The sequence below is a fragment of the Eptatretus burgeri genome, chromosome 8 (assembly GCF_056783735.1).
Source record: "Eptatretus burgeri isolate ZD-2024b chromosome 8, Ebu_testis_v1, whole genome shotgun sequence".
Taxonomy (NCBI): domain Eukaryota; kingdom Metazoa; phylum Chordata; class Myxini; order Myxiniformes; family Myxinidae; genus Eptatretus; species Eptatretus burgeri.
The window spans coordinates 49,833,705-49,853,382 of record NC_140968.1 but is presented as its reverse complement, the minus strand read 5'-3'; the positions used below and the strand labels follow the sequence as shown (position 1 = coordinate 49,853,382).

Genomic DNA, 19,678 nt, shown 5'->3' with positions numbered 1-19,678 from the left:
TTTATCATGGGTATCGAACCAACATTGCTTCCACTTGGTAAATGTGTGTGTGAATCGAGAGGATGATTCCAAAGTAACCCCTCAGTCTGATCTGCTGCAGCAGCTTTCATGAGCAGACACCATATTTTCTGCGACAAGAAAGCATCTTCTAAAGTTGATACCCTTTGTGTAATCGTCTTCGGTGTTTTGTTTTTGTTAAGTTAATTGCATCAGAAAACTGTCTCATTCAATGCTTTTGCTCTCAGTGCGTGCGTTCTTGTCCAGGCCATGCTCATGTCGACCTCATTCTCATCCACGGCTGTTTCCTCCCATTCCTCTTCCTTCATTCCCTCACTTGTTCCCTTTTTGCCCTATCTCACCTCACTCGTCCATGGATCCATCTGTCTGTCTCCATCATCTGGAATGTTATCTCAAACGGTTGGGCATAAATTCACCAAACGTGGTAGCTTTGATCACTATGTGGCACAAACGTGCAAGAGAAGCATCATTTTGGCTCTGCCCCCACGGTCAGGGTCAAAAGGTCAAATATCAAAAAATACTTGCAGGCACATTTGAAATGAAACTTTCGAGATAAAAATCAGCATTGGGGGGGACGCATGAAATACATAACTTTTTTTGCATTTGACTCCCGATTCACGTCAGAGGGCATTGGGACTGAGAGTCACGGCATCAAAATAGAAGATTCTTTTTAGCAAATGTAGTGAGCTTCATACTCAATGCGTGCACATGAGAGAATAGGAAACAACAACAACACAATACCTTGGCAATTTGGAATCCGTGTCGTCGGCTATGACCCTTTTGCTTCCGGTTTTTGTCATGGAGAATGATGCGTCCCGGGAGATAAAGGCATCGTCGGAGACATGAAAGACCCAAATATCAAACATGGTGTATTTCCTCCACTGATTTTAATAAAGATATCTCCCGCATCATCAAAAAATAATTTTTGATTATTTTTTTTGTTAGAATATAATTTTTTTTTTTTTGTTAGATATAATTATTAGAATAATTTTTGATTTGATCGTGATTTACATTATTTGATCGCTGATCCCGAATCCAGGCCGAAGTAACCGGAAATTGCAGCATCGAATGTAAGAAGAATTCTACGTTCGCTTCTCGGCTTTGTCAATTCCATATTAACTCAATTTGATATTGGACCATTCCTGGTGGAACTTTTTGCCAACTTTCAACTTTGCTTTAGGTGGGAAGCGTGATTTGTGAATGTATGTCCATCGACTTCGCTCTTTTTTGATTGTTTGTTTATTATCCCCTCCCCCCCCCCCCCCCCGGAGGGAGGGAGCAGGATATTGTAATCATCCGGTTTGTTTGCCTGTTTGTTTGTCTGTCTGTTAGCAACTTTATGGCAAAACGGCTTTAGCAAACACTCAAATTTAATCCACAGGTGGGCAATGAACCTTGGACGACCCCATTAACTTTTTGGGTCCAATTGGATCAAAGGTCAAGGTCACGAAAAGATCAAAATCGTTTTTCGCTCATAACTTCGTCAAAATGATCTGATTTACTTCAAACTAAGCTTATAGTGAACCTTATTCTATTTGTGACTTAAAATCCTAACAATCCTATAGTGAAAAATGCATATTTGTGAAGATCGGTAGGGTCCGAAGTTTTGGGGGTCATGGTCATCGGCCAAAATTACAAATTTTCCATTAAAACTAAAAATGGTTACGAAAATACAACTTTACGGGAAAACGGCTGGCTCAAACAATGTCAAATTTTATTCACAGGTGGGCAATTAAAGTCTCGAGTCAAAATCGTTTTATGATCAGAACGTTTTCATTTATTTGTAATTTAATATTTCTCATTTGTCTTTTATGTACAATATTTTGGTATAGTCGCACATATGGTGTCCCTCATCCCGACACCTAGCAACTGGTGTCATAAACAATGCGAACTCAGCTAACATCAGTGATACGTTTTCATGATAACATCATAACACAACTCGTCATGTTTTGTTTTGCACGATGTGCAACACACCATAATTATCCTCCATAATAAATGGCATTTTAAAATGATATTTTTTCTGAAGCATTCCTTCGAGTTGATCGATATAATGATGTTCACCAAGTTTCACTTTTGCTCTTCCATATCTCTATCTCCAAATATATAACAATACTATTCAAAAGAGGCTTGGACAAATCCGTTTGCCCACATGGTATTATCAAAGACTCTATTTGTGAGATTTTTTTAAGATAAATAAAATGTAAAAAAAAACATGTTTGTTTGTCTTATTGTATGTTTGTTGTACACACAAATGTTGTACACATTGTACACAGACACACTGATGTTTATTATCAAGTGCACCACACACTATTTAAACCGCGGGTACTTGAAGCTTGTAAATTATGTTAATTTTATATATTATAACATATTTGATAGGTGTGGGTAGATGGATAATAAATATTAATTTTACAGGCCATATCTATACCCTACAGACATACGTGGCCAGCTCTAGACTAACAAGTTTCAAGTACCCGTGATTTAAACAACAGTTATCACATTCAAGCATTATGATGTCATCGGTCAAAATTACATATTTCCCATAATAAATCAAAAGAGGTTAGGAATATGCATGTTTACTATGGAAGATATATATCAAGTCCTTTATTGGCTTTCATTTGACACCATGACCTTTGACCTTACGTGGCCTTGAAAGGTCAAAATCATTTTACGGTCATGACTTCGTCAAAAATGGTTTAATTGACTTCAAACGAAGACTAAAATATTCCTTATTCTATTTCTTATAATCAACATTCAGGTTAAGGATGTATCAAATTTGAATTTGATCCCCAAAATAACTTTATGCTTTAAATGGGTGGGATTTGTTGTGCCTGGCACCACTTGTTTGTATTTTGTTTATCTACCTTCGCAATGCTTACCATAGTGATTTTTTTTCCCCATGGAAAAACGAGGTGAAAAAATTAGTCCGTTGCACAGGAACAAATTTCTCTAAGTTTAGCCGATCTTATGATGGATGTCTCATCAACCGAGAGCAGTCATATTTTGGCAACTGCAGCAGCAAGTTTTGCTTGCTTCTCCTCCAATTGTCTCGCTGGAAGATGTTAGCAACCCCTTGGGGTATGAGTGTTGCTCTAGTTCTAGTATCAACATTACGTTTGCTTTTTACTGCAAAAAACATTTTAATGGACGAGAACCATTTCCCAAATATAAAACTACTGTGTTGGACAAGTTCCCTGAATTCCACTTCTGTTCCCTGAACACAAGTTTTTTTTTTATTTTTTTATTTTTTCTTCCCTTGTGTGGCGAGCTGCCAAAGCACCCGAAGCACTGCCAGACAGGAAGCCATAAACCCCTGTGGGGTCTGCCAAATTGATCGCATAATTGGATCCACATTGTACCGGCACAGCAAGCATGCTGCGAGTCCCGATATAAAGGTCTGAGAGAGGGAGGAATGTAACACCTCGTTAACTTACTCCTTCACTCTCACATGAACAGAGCAAGATTGTCCACATGAGCTGTGAAGGATTAATGGCAGAAAACCCCTTCCTTCAACCATAGGTTGGAAACGAGTCATGGTGTAAGAACCATTGGGTATTTCAAGAACAGCCATTTCTATATCCCCCGCCAACTTCGTTGGTTGGCGGGGGATAAAAACAAAATATAGGTGATTGTTCGAACTGCTAAGAGGGACATCAAAACAACATGTGGAATTTAGGAGTACCTGCGAGCTGGAAAGAGAAAGAGTGATGGGTAATGGTCCACGACAAACTCCCATGGGAGATCGTTGGCGTCACTGTTGATTCTGAGGAAAAAAGGGGAAGCACAAAACCAAAAACAATGAATGAACAATCACAAACAGGACTTTTTCAAGATCGATTTTCTTAGGATATACAAGTTTAAGTCAATAAATAATCCGTCTGGGGAGGGGAGGAAGGGGGAGGGAGCTGGACTGCACAAAACGTATCAGCAACTTCATCAACTTTTGTTCATGAAGCAAACAAAAGATCGATCCGTTACAATTTGGTGTTTTGTGGCGTCACTCGATCAGTCCAGCCAACAGCACATCATATCTCAAGGGAAACAAACAATATCACAAAACGTCAGAAAGCAAAGGGAGTTTAAGAAATACAAATTGCCAATTTTTTTTCACTCACTCACACACTCACACACACTCACCCACACACTCACACACTCGCACAGACGCTCACTCACACAGACGCTCATTCATACACGCTCATTCACTCACACAGACGCTCGCTTACTCACACAGACGCTTACTCACACTCACAGTCAATCACACAGACGCTCACTCACTCACACAGACGCTCAATCACACACACTCACACACACACACACACACACACACACACTCACACAGTCAATCACACACACACTCATTCACACATACACACTCACACACACACACACACACACACACACACAGACACAGACACTCGCTCTCACACAGACACAGACACTCGCTCTCACACAGACACTCACACAGACTCTCACACAGACACTCACACAGACACGCTCACTCACGCTCACTCACTCATTCACGCAGACACTCACTCACCCACTCACTCACGTAGACACTCACTCACACACTCATACAGACACTCACTCACCCACTCACAGACACCCACTCACTCACACAGACACTCACACAGACACTCACTCACACAGACACACACTCTCACTCACACAGACACACACACTCACTCACACAGACACACACACTCAGTCACACAGACACACACACTCAGTCACACAGACACACACACTCAGTCACACAGACACACACACTCAGTCACACAGACACACACACTCAGTCACACAGACACACAGACACACAGACACACAGACACACAGACACACAGACACAGACACACACACACAGACACACACACACACAGACACAGACACACAGACACAGACACACAGACACAGACACACAGACACACTCACCCTCTCACACACACTCACCCTCTCACACACACTCACCCTCTCACACACACTCACCCTCTCACACACACTCACTCACTCACTCACTCGGACAGACACTCACTCACTCGGACAGACACTCACTCACTCGGACAGACACTCACTCACTCGCACACACACTCACAGACACTCAAACATGCACACGCTCACACACACTCACTTCCTCACACACACACTCTCTCACACTCTCACTCACACACTCACACACTCACTCGCACTCACTCACACACACACACACTCGCACTCACACACACACACACACACACACACACACACACACACACACACACACACACACACACACACATACTCTCACACATGCTCACAATTAACTTACTCTCTCACTCACTCACACACTCACACACACAGACACTCACTCGCTCACACTCACTAACACAGACACTCACTCGCTCACACTCACACAGACACTCACTCGCACACACTCACTCACTCACACACTCATTCACACACTCACTCACACAGACACTCTTGCTCACACTCACACAGACACTCACTCACTCACACTCATTCACACACTCACACACTCACTCACTCACACTCATTCACACACTCACACACTCACTCACTCACACACTCACTCAGACATTCACACTCACTCACTCACACAGACTCACTCACTCACACAGACACACTAACTCACTCACACATTCAATCACTCACACACTCACCCTCTCACACACACACACCCTCTCACACACACTCACTCACTTGGACAGACACTCACTCACTCGCACAGATACTCACTCACACTCACTGACACACTCACATACACACTTACTCTCACACATGCTCACAATTAACTTACTCTCTCACTCACACACTCACACACTCACTCGCACACACACTCACTCGCACACACACTCACTCACACAGACACTCACTCGCACACACACACTCAATCACAGACACTCACTCGCACACACTCACACAGACACTCACTCGCACACTCATTCACATTGACATTCACACACACACTCACTCACACACTCATTCACACACTCACTCACTCACACAGACACTCTTGCTCACACTCACACAGACACTCACTCACTCACACACACTCACTCACATAGACACTTGCACTCACTCACACACTCACTCAGACATTCACACTCACTCACTCACACAGACTCACTCACTCACACAGACACACTAACTCACTCACACATTCAATCACTCACACACTCACCCTCTCACACACACACACCCTCTCACACACACTCACTCACTTGGACAGACACTCACTCACTCGCACAGATACTCACTCACACTCACTGACACACTCACATACACAGACACACACACTCACACACTCTCGCTCACGGCCTCACTCGTACTTTCACTCACTCACACACACTCACTCGCACTCTCACTCACTCACACACTTCCCCACTCACTCACACACTTCCACACTCACTATCATACACTCACTCGCACTCACGCACACACTCACACACTTAATCTCACACACACTCATCCACTCACTCAGCCACTCACTCACTCACACAGACACACAGACACTGACTCACACACTCACCCACCCACACTCGATCACACTCACACACTCACCCACCCACACTCGATCACACTCGCACACACACTGTCATACTCACACACTTAAACTCACACGCACACACTCTCTCACTCGCACACACTCACACAGACACTCACTCACTCACACAGACACTCACTCACTCAGACACTCACTCACACACACACACACACACACACACACACTCACACACACACACACACACACACACACACACACACACACACACACACACACACACACACACTCACTCACATAATCACACACACTTACTCTCACACATGCTCACAATTCACTCACTCACTCACACAGACACTCATTCACACTCACACAGACACACTCACTCACACAATCACACACACTTACTCTCACACATGCTCACAATTCACTCACTCACACAGACACTCATTCACACTCACACAATCACAATATCACTCACGCTCATACACACTCACACAGACACTCACTCAAACACACTCACACACACTCACTCACACACATGAACTCACGCACTCACTTTCACACACACACTCATGCACAATCACACCAACTCATTCATACACTCACTCACACCCTCACACACTCACTCACACTCTCACTCACTCACACACTCACTCAGACACACTCACTCACTCACACAGACACTCATTCACACAGACACTCATTCACACTCACTCACACACACTCAATCACTCACACACACACACACTCACTCACAGACACTCAAACACGCTCACACCCACACACACTCACTTCCTCACACACACACACTCACACACTCGCACTCACTCACACTCGCACTCACACACTTGCACTCACACACTTGCTCACAATTCAATTACTCTCTCACTCACTCACACAGACACTCATTCACTCACACACTCACTAACACACTCACTCACTCACACACTTCCACAATCACCCACACTCTCACACATACACTCACACAATCTCACTCAATCTCGAACTCACACAGACACACGCTCATACAGACACTCACGCTCACACAGACACTCACGCTCATACACACTCACACAGACACTCACGCTCATACACACTCACACAGACACTCACGCTCATACACACTCACACAGACACTCACGCTCATACACACTCACACAGACACTCACGCTCATACACACTCACACAGACACTCACGCTCATACACACTCACACAGACACTCACTCACACACATGAACTCATGCACTCACTTGCACACACACACTCATGCACAATCACACTAACTCATTCACACACTCACTCACTTGCACTCTCACACTCACACACTCACTCGCACTCACTCACTCACAGACACTCGCTCACACTCACACTCACTCTCACTATCACACACATTCACACACTCACTCTCACTCACACATTCGATCACACACACACACTTCCACACTCACTCTCATACACACTCACTCTCATACACACTCACTCACTCACACAGACACTCAATCAATCACTCACACAGACACTCACTCACACAGACACTCGCTCGCTCGCTCACTCACACAGACACTCGCTCGCTCGCTCACTCACACAGACACTCGCTCGCTCGCTCACTCACACAGACACTCGCTCGCTCGCTCACTCACACAGACACTCGCTCGCTCACTCACACAGACACTCGCTCGCTCACACAGACACTCGCTCGCTCGCTCGCTCACACAGACACTCGCTCGCTCGCTCGCTCGCTCACACAGACACTCGCTCGCTCGCTCGCTCACACAGACACTCGCTCGCTCGCTCACACAGACACTCGCTCGCTCGCTCGCTCACACAGACACTCGCTCGCTCGCTCGCTCACACAGACACTCGCTCGCTCGCTCGCTCACACAGACACTCGCTCGCTCGCTCGCTCACACAGACACTCGCTCGCTCATACACACTCACACAGACACTCGCTCGCTCATACACACTCACACAGACACTCGCTCGCTCATACACACTCACACAGACACTCACGCTCATGCACACTCACACAGATACTCACGCTCATACACACTCACACAGATACTCACGCTCATACACACTCACACAGATACTCACGCTCATACAGACTCTCACAGACACTTGCTCACACACACACTCATGCACAATCACATGCACTCTCGCTCACACCCTCACTCGTACTTTCACTCACTCACACACACTCACTCGCACTCTCACTCACTCACACACTTCCCCACTCACTCACACACTTCCACACTCACTATCATACACTCACTCGCACTCACGCACACACTCACACACTTAATCTCACACACACTCACAACTCACTCAATCACTCACTCACTCACACAGACACACAGACACTCACTCACACACTCACCCACCCACACTCGATCACACTCACACACTCACCCACCCACACTCGATCACACTCGCACACACACGGTCATACTCACACACTTAAACTCACACGCACTCACTCTCTCACTCGCACACACTCACATAGACACTCACTCACTCACACAGACAAACACTCACTCATACTCTCTCACACACACACACACACACGCACACACTCACACACACACACACACACACGCACACACACACACACACACACACGCTCACTCACATAATCACACACACTTACTCTCACACATGCTCACAATTCACTCACTCACTCACACAGACACTCATTCACACTCACACAGACACACTCACTCACACAATCACACACACTTACTCTCACACATGCTCACAATTCACTCACTCACACAGACACTCATTCACACTCACACAATCACAATGTCACTCACGCTCATACACACTCACACAGACACTCACTCAAACACACTCACACACACTCACTCACACACATCAACCCACGCACTCACTTTCACACACACACTCATGCACAATCACACCAACTCATTCATACACTCACTCACACCCTCACACACTCACTCACACTCTCACTCACTCACACACTCACTCACACACACTCATTCACACTCACACAGACACACTCACTCACACAATCACACACACTTACTCTCACACATGCTCACAATTCACTCACTCACACAGACACTCATTCACACTCACACAATCACACAGACACTCACTCAAACACACTCACACAGGCACTCACTCACACACATGAACTCACGCACTCACTTTCACACACACTCATGCACAATCACACCAACTCATTCACACACTCTCCCTCACACCCTCACACACTCACTCGCACTCTCACTCACTCACACACACTCACTCACTCACACACACTCACTCACAGACACTCGCTCACACTCAAACTCACACACTCACTCACTCACTATCACATACATTCACTCACTCACTCTCACTCACGCACTCGATCACACTCGCACACACACTTCCACACTCACTCTCATACACACTCACACTCACACACACACTCGCACACTTAATCTCACACACACTCACAACTCACTCAATCACTCACACAGACACTCAATCAATCACTGACACAGACAGTCACTCACCCACTCACACAGCCACTCACTCACACTCACGCACATACATACACACAGACACTCACTCACTCACTCGCACAGACACTCCCACAGACACTCGCACAGACACTCCCACAGACACTCGCACAGACACTCCCACAATCACTCGCACAGACACTCCCACAATCACTCGCACAGACACTCCCACAATCACTCGCACAGACACTCCCACAATCACTCGCACAGACACTCCCACAATCACTCGCACAGACACTCCCACAATCACTCGCACAGACACTCCCACAATCACTCGCACAGACACTCCCACAATCACTCGCACAGACACTCCCACAATCACTCGCACAGACACTCCCACAATCACTCGCACAGACACTCCCACAATCACTCGCACAGACACTCCCACAATCACTCGCACAGACACTCCCACAATCACTCGCACAGACACTCCCACAATCACTCGCACAGACACTCCCACAATCACTCGCACAGACACTCCCACAATCACTCGCACAGACACTCCCACAATCACTCGCACAGACACTCCCACAATCACTCGCACAGACACTCCCACAATCACTCGCACAGACACTCCCACAATCACTCGCACAGACACTCCCACAATCACTCGCACAGACACTCCCACAATCACTCGCACAGACACTCCCACAATCACTCGCACAGACACTCCCACAATCACTCGCACAGACACTCCCACAATCACTCGCACAGACACTCCCACAATCACTCGCACAGACACTCCCACAATCACTCGCACAGACACTCCCACAATCACTCGCACAGACACTCCCACAATCACTCGCACAGACACTCCCACAATCACTCGCACAGACACTCCCACAATCACTCGCACAGACACTCCCACAATCACTCGCACAGACACTCCCACAATCACTCGCACAGACACTCCCACAATCACTCGCACAGACACTCCCACAATCACTCGCACAGACACTCCCACAATCACTCGCACAGACACTCCCACAATCACTCGCACAGACACTCCCACAATCACTCGCACAGACACTCCCACAATCACTCGCACAGACACTCCCACAATCACTCGCACAGACACTCGCACAGACACTCGCACAGACACTCGCACAGACACTCGCACAGACACTCGCACAGACACTCGCACAGACACTCCCACAATCACTCGCACAGACACTCCCACAATCACTCGCACAGACACTCCCACAATCACTCGCACAGACACTCCCACAATCACTCGCACAGACACTCCCACAATCACTCGCACAGACACTCCCACAATCACTCGCACAGACACTCCCACAATCACTCGCACAGACACTCCCACAATCACTCCCACAATCACTCGCACAGACACTCGCACAGACACTCGCACAGACACTCGCACAGACACTCGCACAGACACTCGCACAGACACTCGCACAGACACTCGCACAGACACTCGAACAGACACTCGCACAGACACTCGCACAGACACTCCCACAATCACTCGCACAGACACTCCCACAATCACTCGCACAGACACTCCCACAATCACTCGCACAGACACTCCCACAATCACTCGCACAGACACTCCCACAATCACTCGCACAGACACTCCCACAATCACTCGCACAGACACTCCCACAATCACTCGCACAGACACTCCCACAATCACTCGCACAGACACTCCCACAATCACTCGCACAGACACTCCCACAATCACTCGCACAGACACTCCCACAATCACTCGCACAGACACTCCCACAATCACTCGCACACTCACTCACATCGACACACACGCACTCACACACTCACTCACTCGCACTCACACACTCACTCACTCACTCGCACTCACACACTCACTCACTCACTCGCACTCACACACTCACTCACTCACTCGCACTCACACACTCACTCACTCACTCGCACTCACACACTCACTCACTCACTCGCACAGACACACTCACTCACACAGACACACTCACTCACTCACTCACACAGACACACTCACTCACTCACTCACACAGACACACTCACTCACTCACTCACACAGACACACTCACTCACTCACACAGACACACTCACTCACTCACTCACACAGACACACTCACTCACTCACACAGACACACTCACTCACTCACTCACTCACACAGACACACTCACTCACACAGACACACTCACTCACACAGACACTCAATCACTCACCCTCTCACACACACTCACTCTCTCACTCACACACACACCCACTCACACAGACACCCACTCACACAGACACCCACTCACACAGACACAGTCACACAGACCCACTCACACAGACACACTCTCACACAGACACACACTCACACAGACACACTCACACAGACACACTCACACAGTCACACACTCACACAGACACATACTCACACAGTCACACTCGCACTTACTCACACAGACACCCACTCACACACTCACACTCACTCACACACACATTCAGTCATACTCACACACTTAAACTCACACACACTCACTCACACAGACACACACTCACACACACACACACACACTCACACAGACACTCACACAGACACTCACTCACACACTCACACATACTCACTCGCACTCATACACTTCCACAATCACAAAGACTCACTCACAAACTTCCACACTCACTCACACACTCACTCACTCATACACTCACACTCTCACTCACACAATCACACCCTCACACTCACTCACTATACCTGTTGTTGGCTCAATGGTTAGGGTGGTGGCTTGGAATCCTCTGATCCTGAGTTCAAACACCACTCCACTGTTGAATTCATACCAGGTGGGGTTGACTCTGCCTGTCATCCTTCCGAGGTCGGTAAAATGAGTGCCAGCATGCTGGTATACTGTGTCGGAGTGGCGACCCGTCCAGGATTGTGCACAATAGCCAAGGAGACTGCTTAGGCAGCACCAACGCTCTGCATGGAGTATGGTCCCGATGGATGGATGGATAGACTCACACACGCTCACAATTCACTCACACACACTCAATCACTCACACAGTCACTCACACGCACTCACTCACTCACACAGACAATCACTCACACAGAGACTCACTCACAGACACTCACTCACTCACTCACTCGCACAGACAATCACTCACACAGAGACTCACTCACACACTCACACAGACACTCATTCACACTCTCACACACAGTCAATCACTCAGACACTCACTCACTCACAGACACTCACTCTGTCACACAGACACACTCACACACACACACACACACTCACTCACTCACACAGACACTCACGAACACACTCACACAATCACTCACTCACTCAAACACACTCACGCTCACACACACACACACACACTCACTCGCTCATTCACCCACACACACACTGACTCACTCACTTACACACTCACACTCAGACACTCGCTTACACACTCGCACACACTCACACTCACTCACTCATACACATCACATTCCGTGGATGGCATCGGAGGTAAAGTTTTCCGCTGTCCTCATACAGCCACCATTGTTATTGGAGTCAATTGTAAGCCAACCAAAAGTTTACTTATGAGAGGGAGTCAAAAGATTAATCCCCCCCCCCATGCCAACAACAACAAAAAAAAAAACCATAGCGCAATGGCCTTGCCCCGGTGAACCTGGGCAGAGATCTTTGTCCTTATCCGTGGTTTCCAGGCAGCCACACATTTTCCAATGTGGGAGGGGTGAACTTCCTGATGCCATTTGAGAAAGAAAAACTTTTTGACTCCCCCTTGTAGGCCATTGTCAAACTCTGGAGCCATTCCGGCTTTGTTCCACCTGCTTACCATGGAAACGTCCTCACTATAGTGCAGTGGGGTGATAAACCATGTTCATTTATGGCAGGAAATTCTGTCCTTGGGATTTGCACACTACTCCAGGGGATTCACCCGTAGGCAGCAATGAATCCTTAGTCATTCATTGTTGTCAACACGGCATTGATTGGCAACAGCGAGTCGCATTTAGACAAAACTTTTTTTGGACAATGGCTTCAAAACTTTTGAGCAGAAAGATGAATCATGCAGTCATGGTTCGTAAAGCTGGCAGGATGGCCTCAAAGCCGCCTAGCTTGGGTTTGAACCCCGTCTGTGCTATAAACTGGCATCCAGCTGTCTCACTCAATGTGGCCATAGATGAGGACAGACATTAAACCGGGCACCCCATCTGATGTCATTAGGTGGTGGACGTTAAAGATCCCACGGTGTCCTTCACTAAAAGTCGGTGAGTTGTCACCGGCACCATGAACAAATGACAAATTCTTGTGCTGACAACTGCTGGGAAGGCAATGGCAAACCACCCAGTATAACCCTTGCCAAGAAACTGCTTCGCAGCACCGACACTCGGACAGAGTATAAGATCCATCAGAATCACAGAATAGTTAGCACCGTCATTTGCCGTCTATCCAAAGCAAAATTTGAGTAGCTGACTTTACCGCATTACAATTGTTTTGCATATATTATGAGAAAGTGGCCGAGAAGTGAGGGATGGTGGGGTAGGGGGGAGGGAGGGGAGGTGGTGGACTATGTACCTTGCAACCACGATGCCTGCATTACTTGCAGCAAGTTGAGTGGCCAGCTGAATGAAGAGATGGGTTAAAATGGCACAAAAACCGCACCATTCAGCATAGTGCAGCAGCAAAACATCCTGCACAAAGCACATCAAACCACAGCGCTTTGTCAATATCACGAGCAACAAGCAAAAAGCTTTTAGAAACTTTCACAGGGAAACAATTTTATTTTAAATTTTACATTAATCGAAGGCTTATGGAGAGCTGGCAGGATGGTCCCAAGGTACACACACTCGCCTTGAAGTGGTCTAACCTGTGTTTGAATCCTGACCTCGCGAGACACTGTCATCCGGGTGTTTTTCAGACAGGGCAATTCATCGATGTGTGGTACCGTCCCTCGGATGGACGTTAAATTAGGCACCCCATCTGTCGTCGTTTGTTGGTGGAGGCTAACGATTCCACGGTGTCATTCGTGAATAGTAAGTGAGTAATGGCTGGCACCATCAACAAATTACAAATCCCTGCCCTAACTACTGCTTGAAAGGTAATGACAAACCACCCAACACAACCCATGCAAAGAATCCGCTTCGGCAGCACTGACGCTTTGTATCAGACTCTGGTACATCAGAATCAAAATTAGAAGGTTCATGGGGAGTGGGGAGGGGGTTAACAGATCACATGCAGGACAGACATTACTTGACATCAGCGTACTTTATAATGTGAATCACAGACATTTGTGGATGAACATATGGGACAGTGGGAATAGAGACACAGCCAGTGGTTCAGATGGAAACATGAATGAGCCAACCCAAATAGGCTATTCGAATCATGGGATAACAAAGGAAAAACCAAGCAAGCACACAACAGCAGGAGGGCTGCCGCAATGCACAAGATACTGTCATGCGTACAGCATGCGCAAACCGTAGCACGTGACCTGGCAACGCGGAATCCGAGCACACGTCGGATAAATCTGGCACGTCACTTTACATGATCTGACTCTCGGCTCGGGGCAGTGACCGCCGGGACAAATCCCCATCCATCAAGCCACCGATGAACCCCTGCAGCAATAATGGCAGATCAGCCGTTTCGCTAATTGCATTGCGAGGAAATCATTCTTTGCAGCGATCTTACCATCAATGTTTAAAAGTAGAAATGGTTAGTGATCACAGGTTAATGTCAACACAGCTTGAAATGTATGGCTTGTGCATCAAAATGGATGCTTCCAAAGGGAAAGCGTGGGGCAAGATCATTCGTTGCAATCCGGAACATCTTCGGTGGACCCGGTCGGTAGATTTACGTTACCTTCTTGCTGTCTGTCCTCAAATCAAAGGATACCACAATATGAAAGCATTTTTCTCTTGGGCTTGCATGTGAAGTATAGAAAGTTGGCCAATCAACTTTGACTTCCATTGGACAATCTCATGGTTTTATGGGCGAAGGATATGTTACGGGGGACGTACGATCATAAAATCAGTGGTCTGTTTCATTGAAACTCTTGATTATGTCAATTGAGCGTTAACTCCGTTGTACAGAGAGGAGAAGGAGGGGAGGACGGGTGGAGTATCGAGATACCAGAAGAATTAAAAACTTTTGGAATTTCAGACCAATGCGCTCGCTCCAAAAGCCTTGAAATGATCGAAGTCTAATCTTAGAAAAGCAAAATCAACAAATAAAGCTGGGAGGAAGCAGAAGAGGGAAAGTGATAATCATTCCGATTGTACACACGTGTTGTGGTGGATCTACAATCTGCAAACTCCAGAAGCACTTCAACCCCATAGCAGTGCTGAGGAAACTAAAACATTCGGTTAAGGACCCAAACCGGATCGTTAAAATTTATAAAAGCGCTCATAAAATGGTTCAAAGTAAAAATGCCATCTCACACACCTGCCATCAACAAGCTACAAATGGACCTTCGACTCAGCCTCCTTTTCACTATGTTTATCTTCCCTTCCATAAACCCATAGTCCATAAACCAAGCCAAGGCATTAAGGCCACCATGCTGGACTTCTCGAGTCCTCGTCGAGTATGTCTCAGGTGGTAGCCATGTGTGTCCAGGTAACGCGGCACCCTGAAATAAAAGGACGACGATGACACGGCCGAACATGGGACGCCGATGGCAGTGCACATCCCTTGGGCCGAGGGAGGCCAACGTGAACCAAATGAGTATGGCGTAAGGCCTTGTACCTGCTCCAAATGAGTCATGCGGGCTTGGCCGAACAACACAACACACACGTGTATGGGTTTGTCTGCTACCTTCCCTCCATTCAAACGCAAGACAATTACAGTGGGTAATTAACCATAGCATTTACAAAATGACTTCACGAAATGGCCGCAGGAACGTGCAAAACAAATGGAGTTCACCTCGTGTTAAAACCTTCTAGAAACACAAAAACTCCGTGATGTCGACGGAAATGTTCGAAGTGACAGCTGATCATGCCAATAATAATGGTTTTGCAACTGCCAATGGAGAACACATTCCCTCGGTGAATCACCAGCGCTTTGTAAAAGGTTTTCGACATAAAAAAAATCTTGGTCAGGAAATGGAAAGGCTTTCAAAAAATAAATGGGGGCCTGGGGTGCAACATCCATGGGGTGAGGTGGGTGCGACAACGGCCGTGGTGGACCATGGTCCATTTTTTTTTTTTTTTTTTTTTTTTAAATCGGCCGAGCTTCGTGACGTGTGCACACCTTTTTATTTGTTTCTTCTTCACCTTTGGATGACCAACGATTACTACGTACAAATAGAGAAACGTGACGAACAATTCTAAATGAAAGCTTGTACTCTGCAATGTCTAAAATTTCTCCTCGACAGCCCAACAGGTCATAAAAATAGGATTATTTGTCATGCCGAGTTTCAGGATGAAGATCCCAAAATGTACAATAAGTCAATTTACAATGTTCTTCCAAACAAATACAGCGAATCTCGTGAAAACAGTTCAAGGCAAAACAGGAACACCGAAAACAAAACCATAAACCCAAGAGTCACTGCAACAACAGCTCATTCCTACACTCATAACCCAAGGGGTTGCTTACGTCTTACGTCTTCCGGCGATGAAAGCGAGACAATTGGAGGAGAAGCGAGCAAAACTTTCTGCTGCAGTTGCCAAAACGTGACTGCTCTCGGTTGACGAGGCGTCATAAGCTCGGCCAAACTCGGAGAAATTTGTTCCCGTCTGACGGACTTATTTTCATCCCGTTCTTCCATGAAAAAATATCACTGGGGGAAGCATTGCGAAGGTAAAAGCAAAAATTAAACAAACAAACTAGAGCGAAGATAATGCATGTGCCATCACAAGCCCCCATGCTTCACACCTAAAACAACATTGAAAGATGGCAAAAAGATGACTAGGAATGACCCAACACCAAGTCATTACTCCTGGAGCATGAACCAGAGGTCAAATCCAAAAAAATCGTGACATGTTTCATGTTGCCCCCAATGTTGATGGCATGTATAAAAAAAAATGACACAGCTCTTGCACCTTTGTGCCATATGGTGATCATAACTACAGAGTTTGGTGAATTTCTGCCCAACCGGGAGGAGATAGCAGAATAGACGGACAGACACAGACACAGACAGATGGAGCTGATTACAATATTCCTCTGTTTTTTTTCAAAAAGCATGGGGATAATAAATTTAAAATCCAAAATGGCACACATCAACCAGGCTCTACCAATAACCACCCTTTTTTGAACACAGGCTCCTCTGTAAACCCTCCCCAGTTTTAAACACAGGCTTCACCGCGAGCTCCCCTCATTCTAGAATATGGCCTCCTCCTCCAGTCATGTGTTTTCAAACACAGACCTCACTGCCAGTCATGCCCCCCCCCCCACCCCCACGGTCTCAAACACAGGCTACCCCACTACCGTCATTCCGAATGACCTCCTGTAATAAGAGAATACCGCATTGAGTGGAATAGACCACCAAGAGCAGCTAGATTCAGATGAAAAACAGAATCACGTGTTGAATATGCAGAGGCAGAACCCACCCAGAATATGCTGCAATGAGGTGTAAACAAGCCAGCTTGTTTTTTTTTTTACTGAGAATACAACAGTGAAGTGCAATTCTCCTGAGACTAGTTTGAATTCCTGAAGATTACAATCCAAACCCTTTGTCAGACATCCTTCAGCTGGGTTTGAACCTACAACCGATGGAATCCCCATCCAGTGTCCTCACCAACAGGTGACCATTGTCCTCTTCCTGAAAGCATTAGTCGTGTTGAAAAATTGGTTATGGGCATCAGTGTGTGGTGATGTGACAGAGCAAATGTAATTAACTTTTGGAAGTGCAGAAACCATCATTCATTCACATTAGAAAATTGGGATGAGGGATGCTTAACCATCCCCTCGGTGATTAAATAATCACCGATAGTCATCATTATAAAAGATCTCTTACAAGGAACTTCAATGCAGGCAGAAGGATGCTATTAGTCACATCAAAGCCTGTGCTAATGCTGCCAACCTATGGTTGGTTGTCGGTGCACTATCCTTTGAAATGCTGAGCGTCAAGCAAGGAAGCATCACGTCCCATTATTAAAGTGCACTGGTTCAGATTTGACGAGAAGCACCCACTGGACAGCAGGCACGCACACATGCCAAGAATGAGATATATATATATATATATATATATATATATATATATATATATATATATATATATATATATATATTATATGTGATTTCTATGTTTATCAACCATTTGAGGAGCATCCTGGTGTCACCGAGTGTCAAAGTGATGAGGATGTCAAAGCAGATGTCCTGAAATGGCAGTTGCACCCATACAAAAGATTTATACATGTCTGGCATTAGAAGGGGCTTGCAGAGGAAGTGATTTTTCACGATTATGAAAAAAAATCAATGGAATTCAAGGACTTGGTGATTTGAAGCAGAAACAATCTGACATTGGGGTGTGGGTGGGTGGGGGGGGGGTGCAATGCAGTAAATTACAGACAAGTCAAGAATATGTCAAATTACAAATAAAGTATTCACTATATTGTTTGATTTTGTGTGAGCAATTCTCCAAACTTAACTCCCACAGTGTAATTATGAAATGAGTAGAAAAATAAAAAATTACATCACAAGTTGATGCATAAGGGGTCGTCTTAATTACAGGGATACAAAGGATCG

At 46.2% G+C, this 19,678-nt stretch overlaps 1 protein-coding gene and 1 pseudogene across 5 annotated transcripts in view; one reads left to right on the top strand and one right to left on the bottom strand.

Moving 5' to 3' along the window:
• TXNDC11 (thioredoxin domain containing 11) overlaps positions 1–19,678 on the bottom strand; it is a 181,165-nt gene that overhangs the window by 27,241 nt on the left and 134,246 nt on the right. For all 5 annotated transcript variants that reach the window (XR_015060896.1, XM_085891978.1, XM_085891975.1 and 2 more), the window contains exons 10-11: positions 14,576–14,691; positions 3,698–3,778 (exon numbers count right to left, since the gene is read on the bottom strand). Coding sequence is in view for 4 of the 5 variants with exons in the window: in XM_085891978.1 (XP_085748104.1) it covers positions 3,698–3,778; positions 14,576–14,691 (197 nt within the window). In the remaining variant the exon portion in view is untranslated. The remainder of the gene's footprint in view (positions 1–3,697; positions 3,779–14,575; positions 14,692–19,678) is intronic.
• LOC147021711 (uncharacterized) lies at positions 3,965–6,676 on the top strand (annotated as a pseudogene).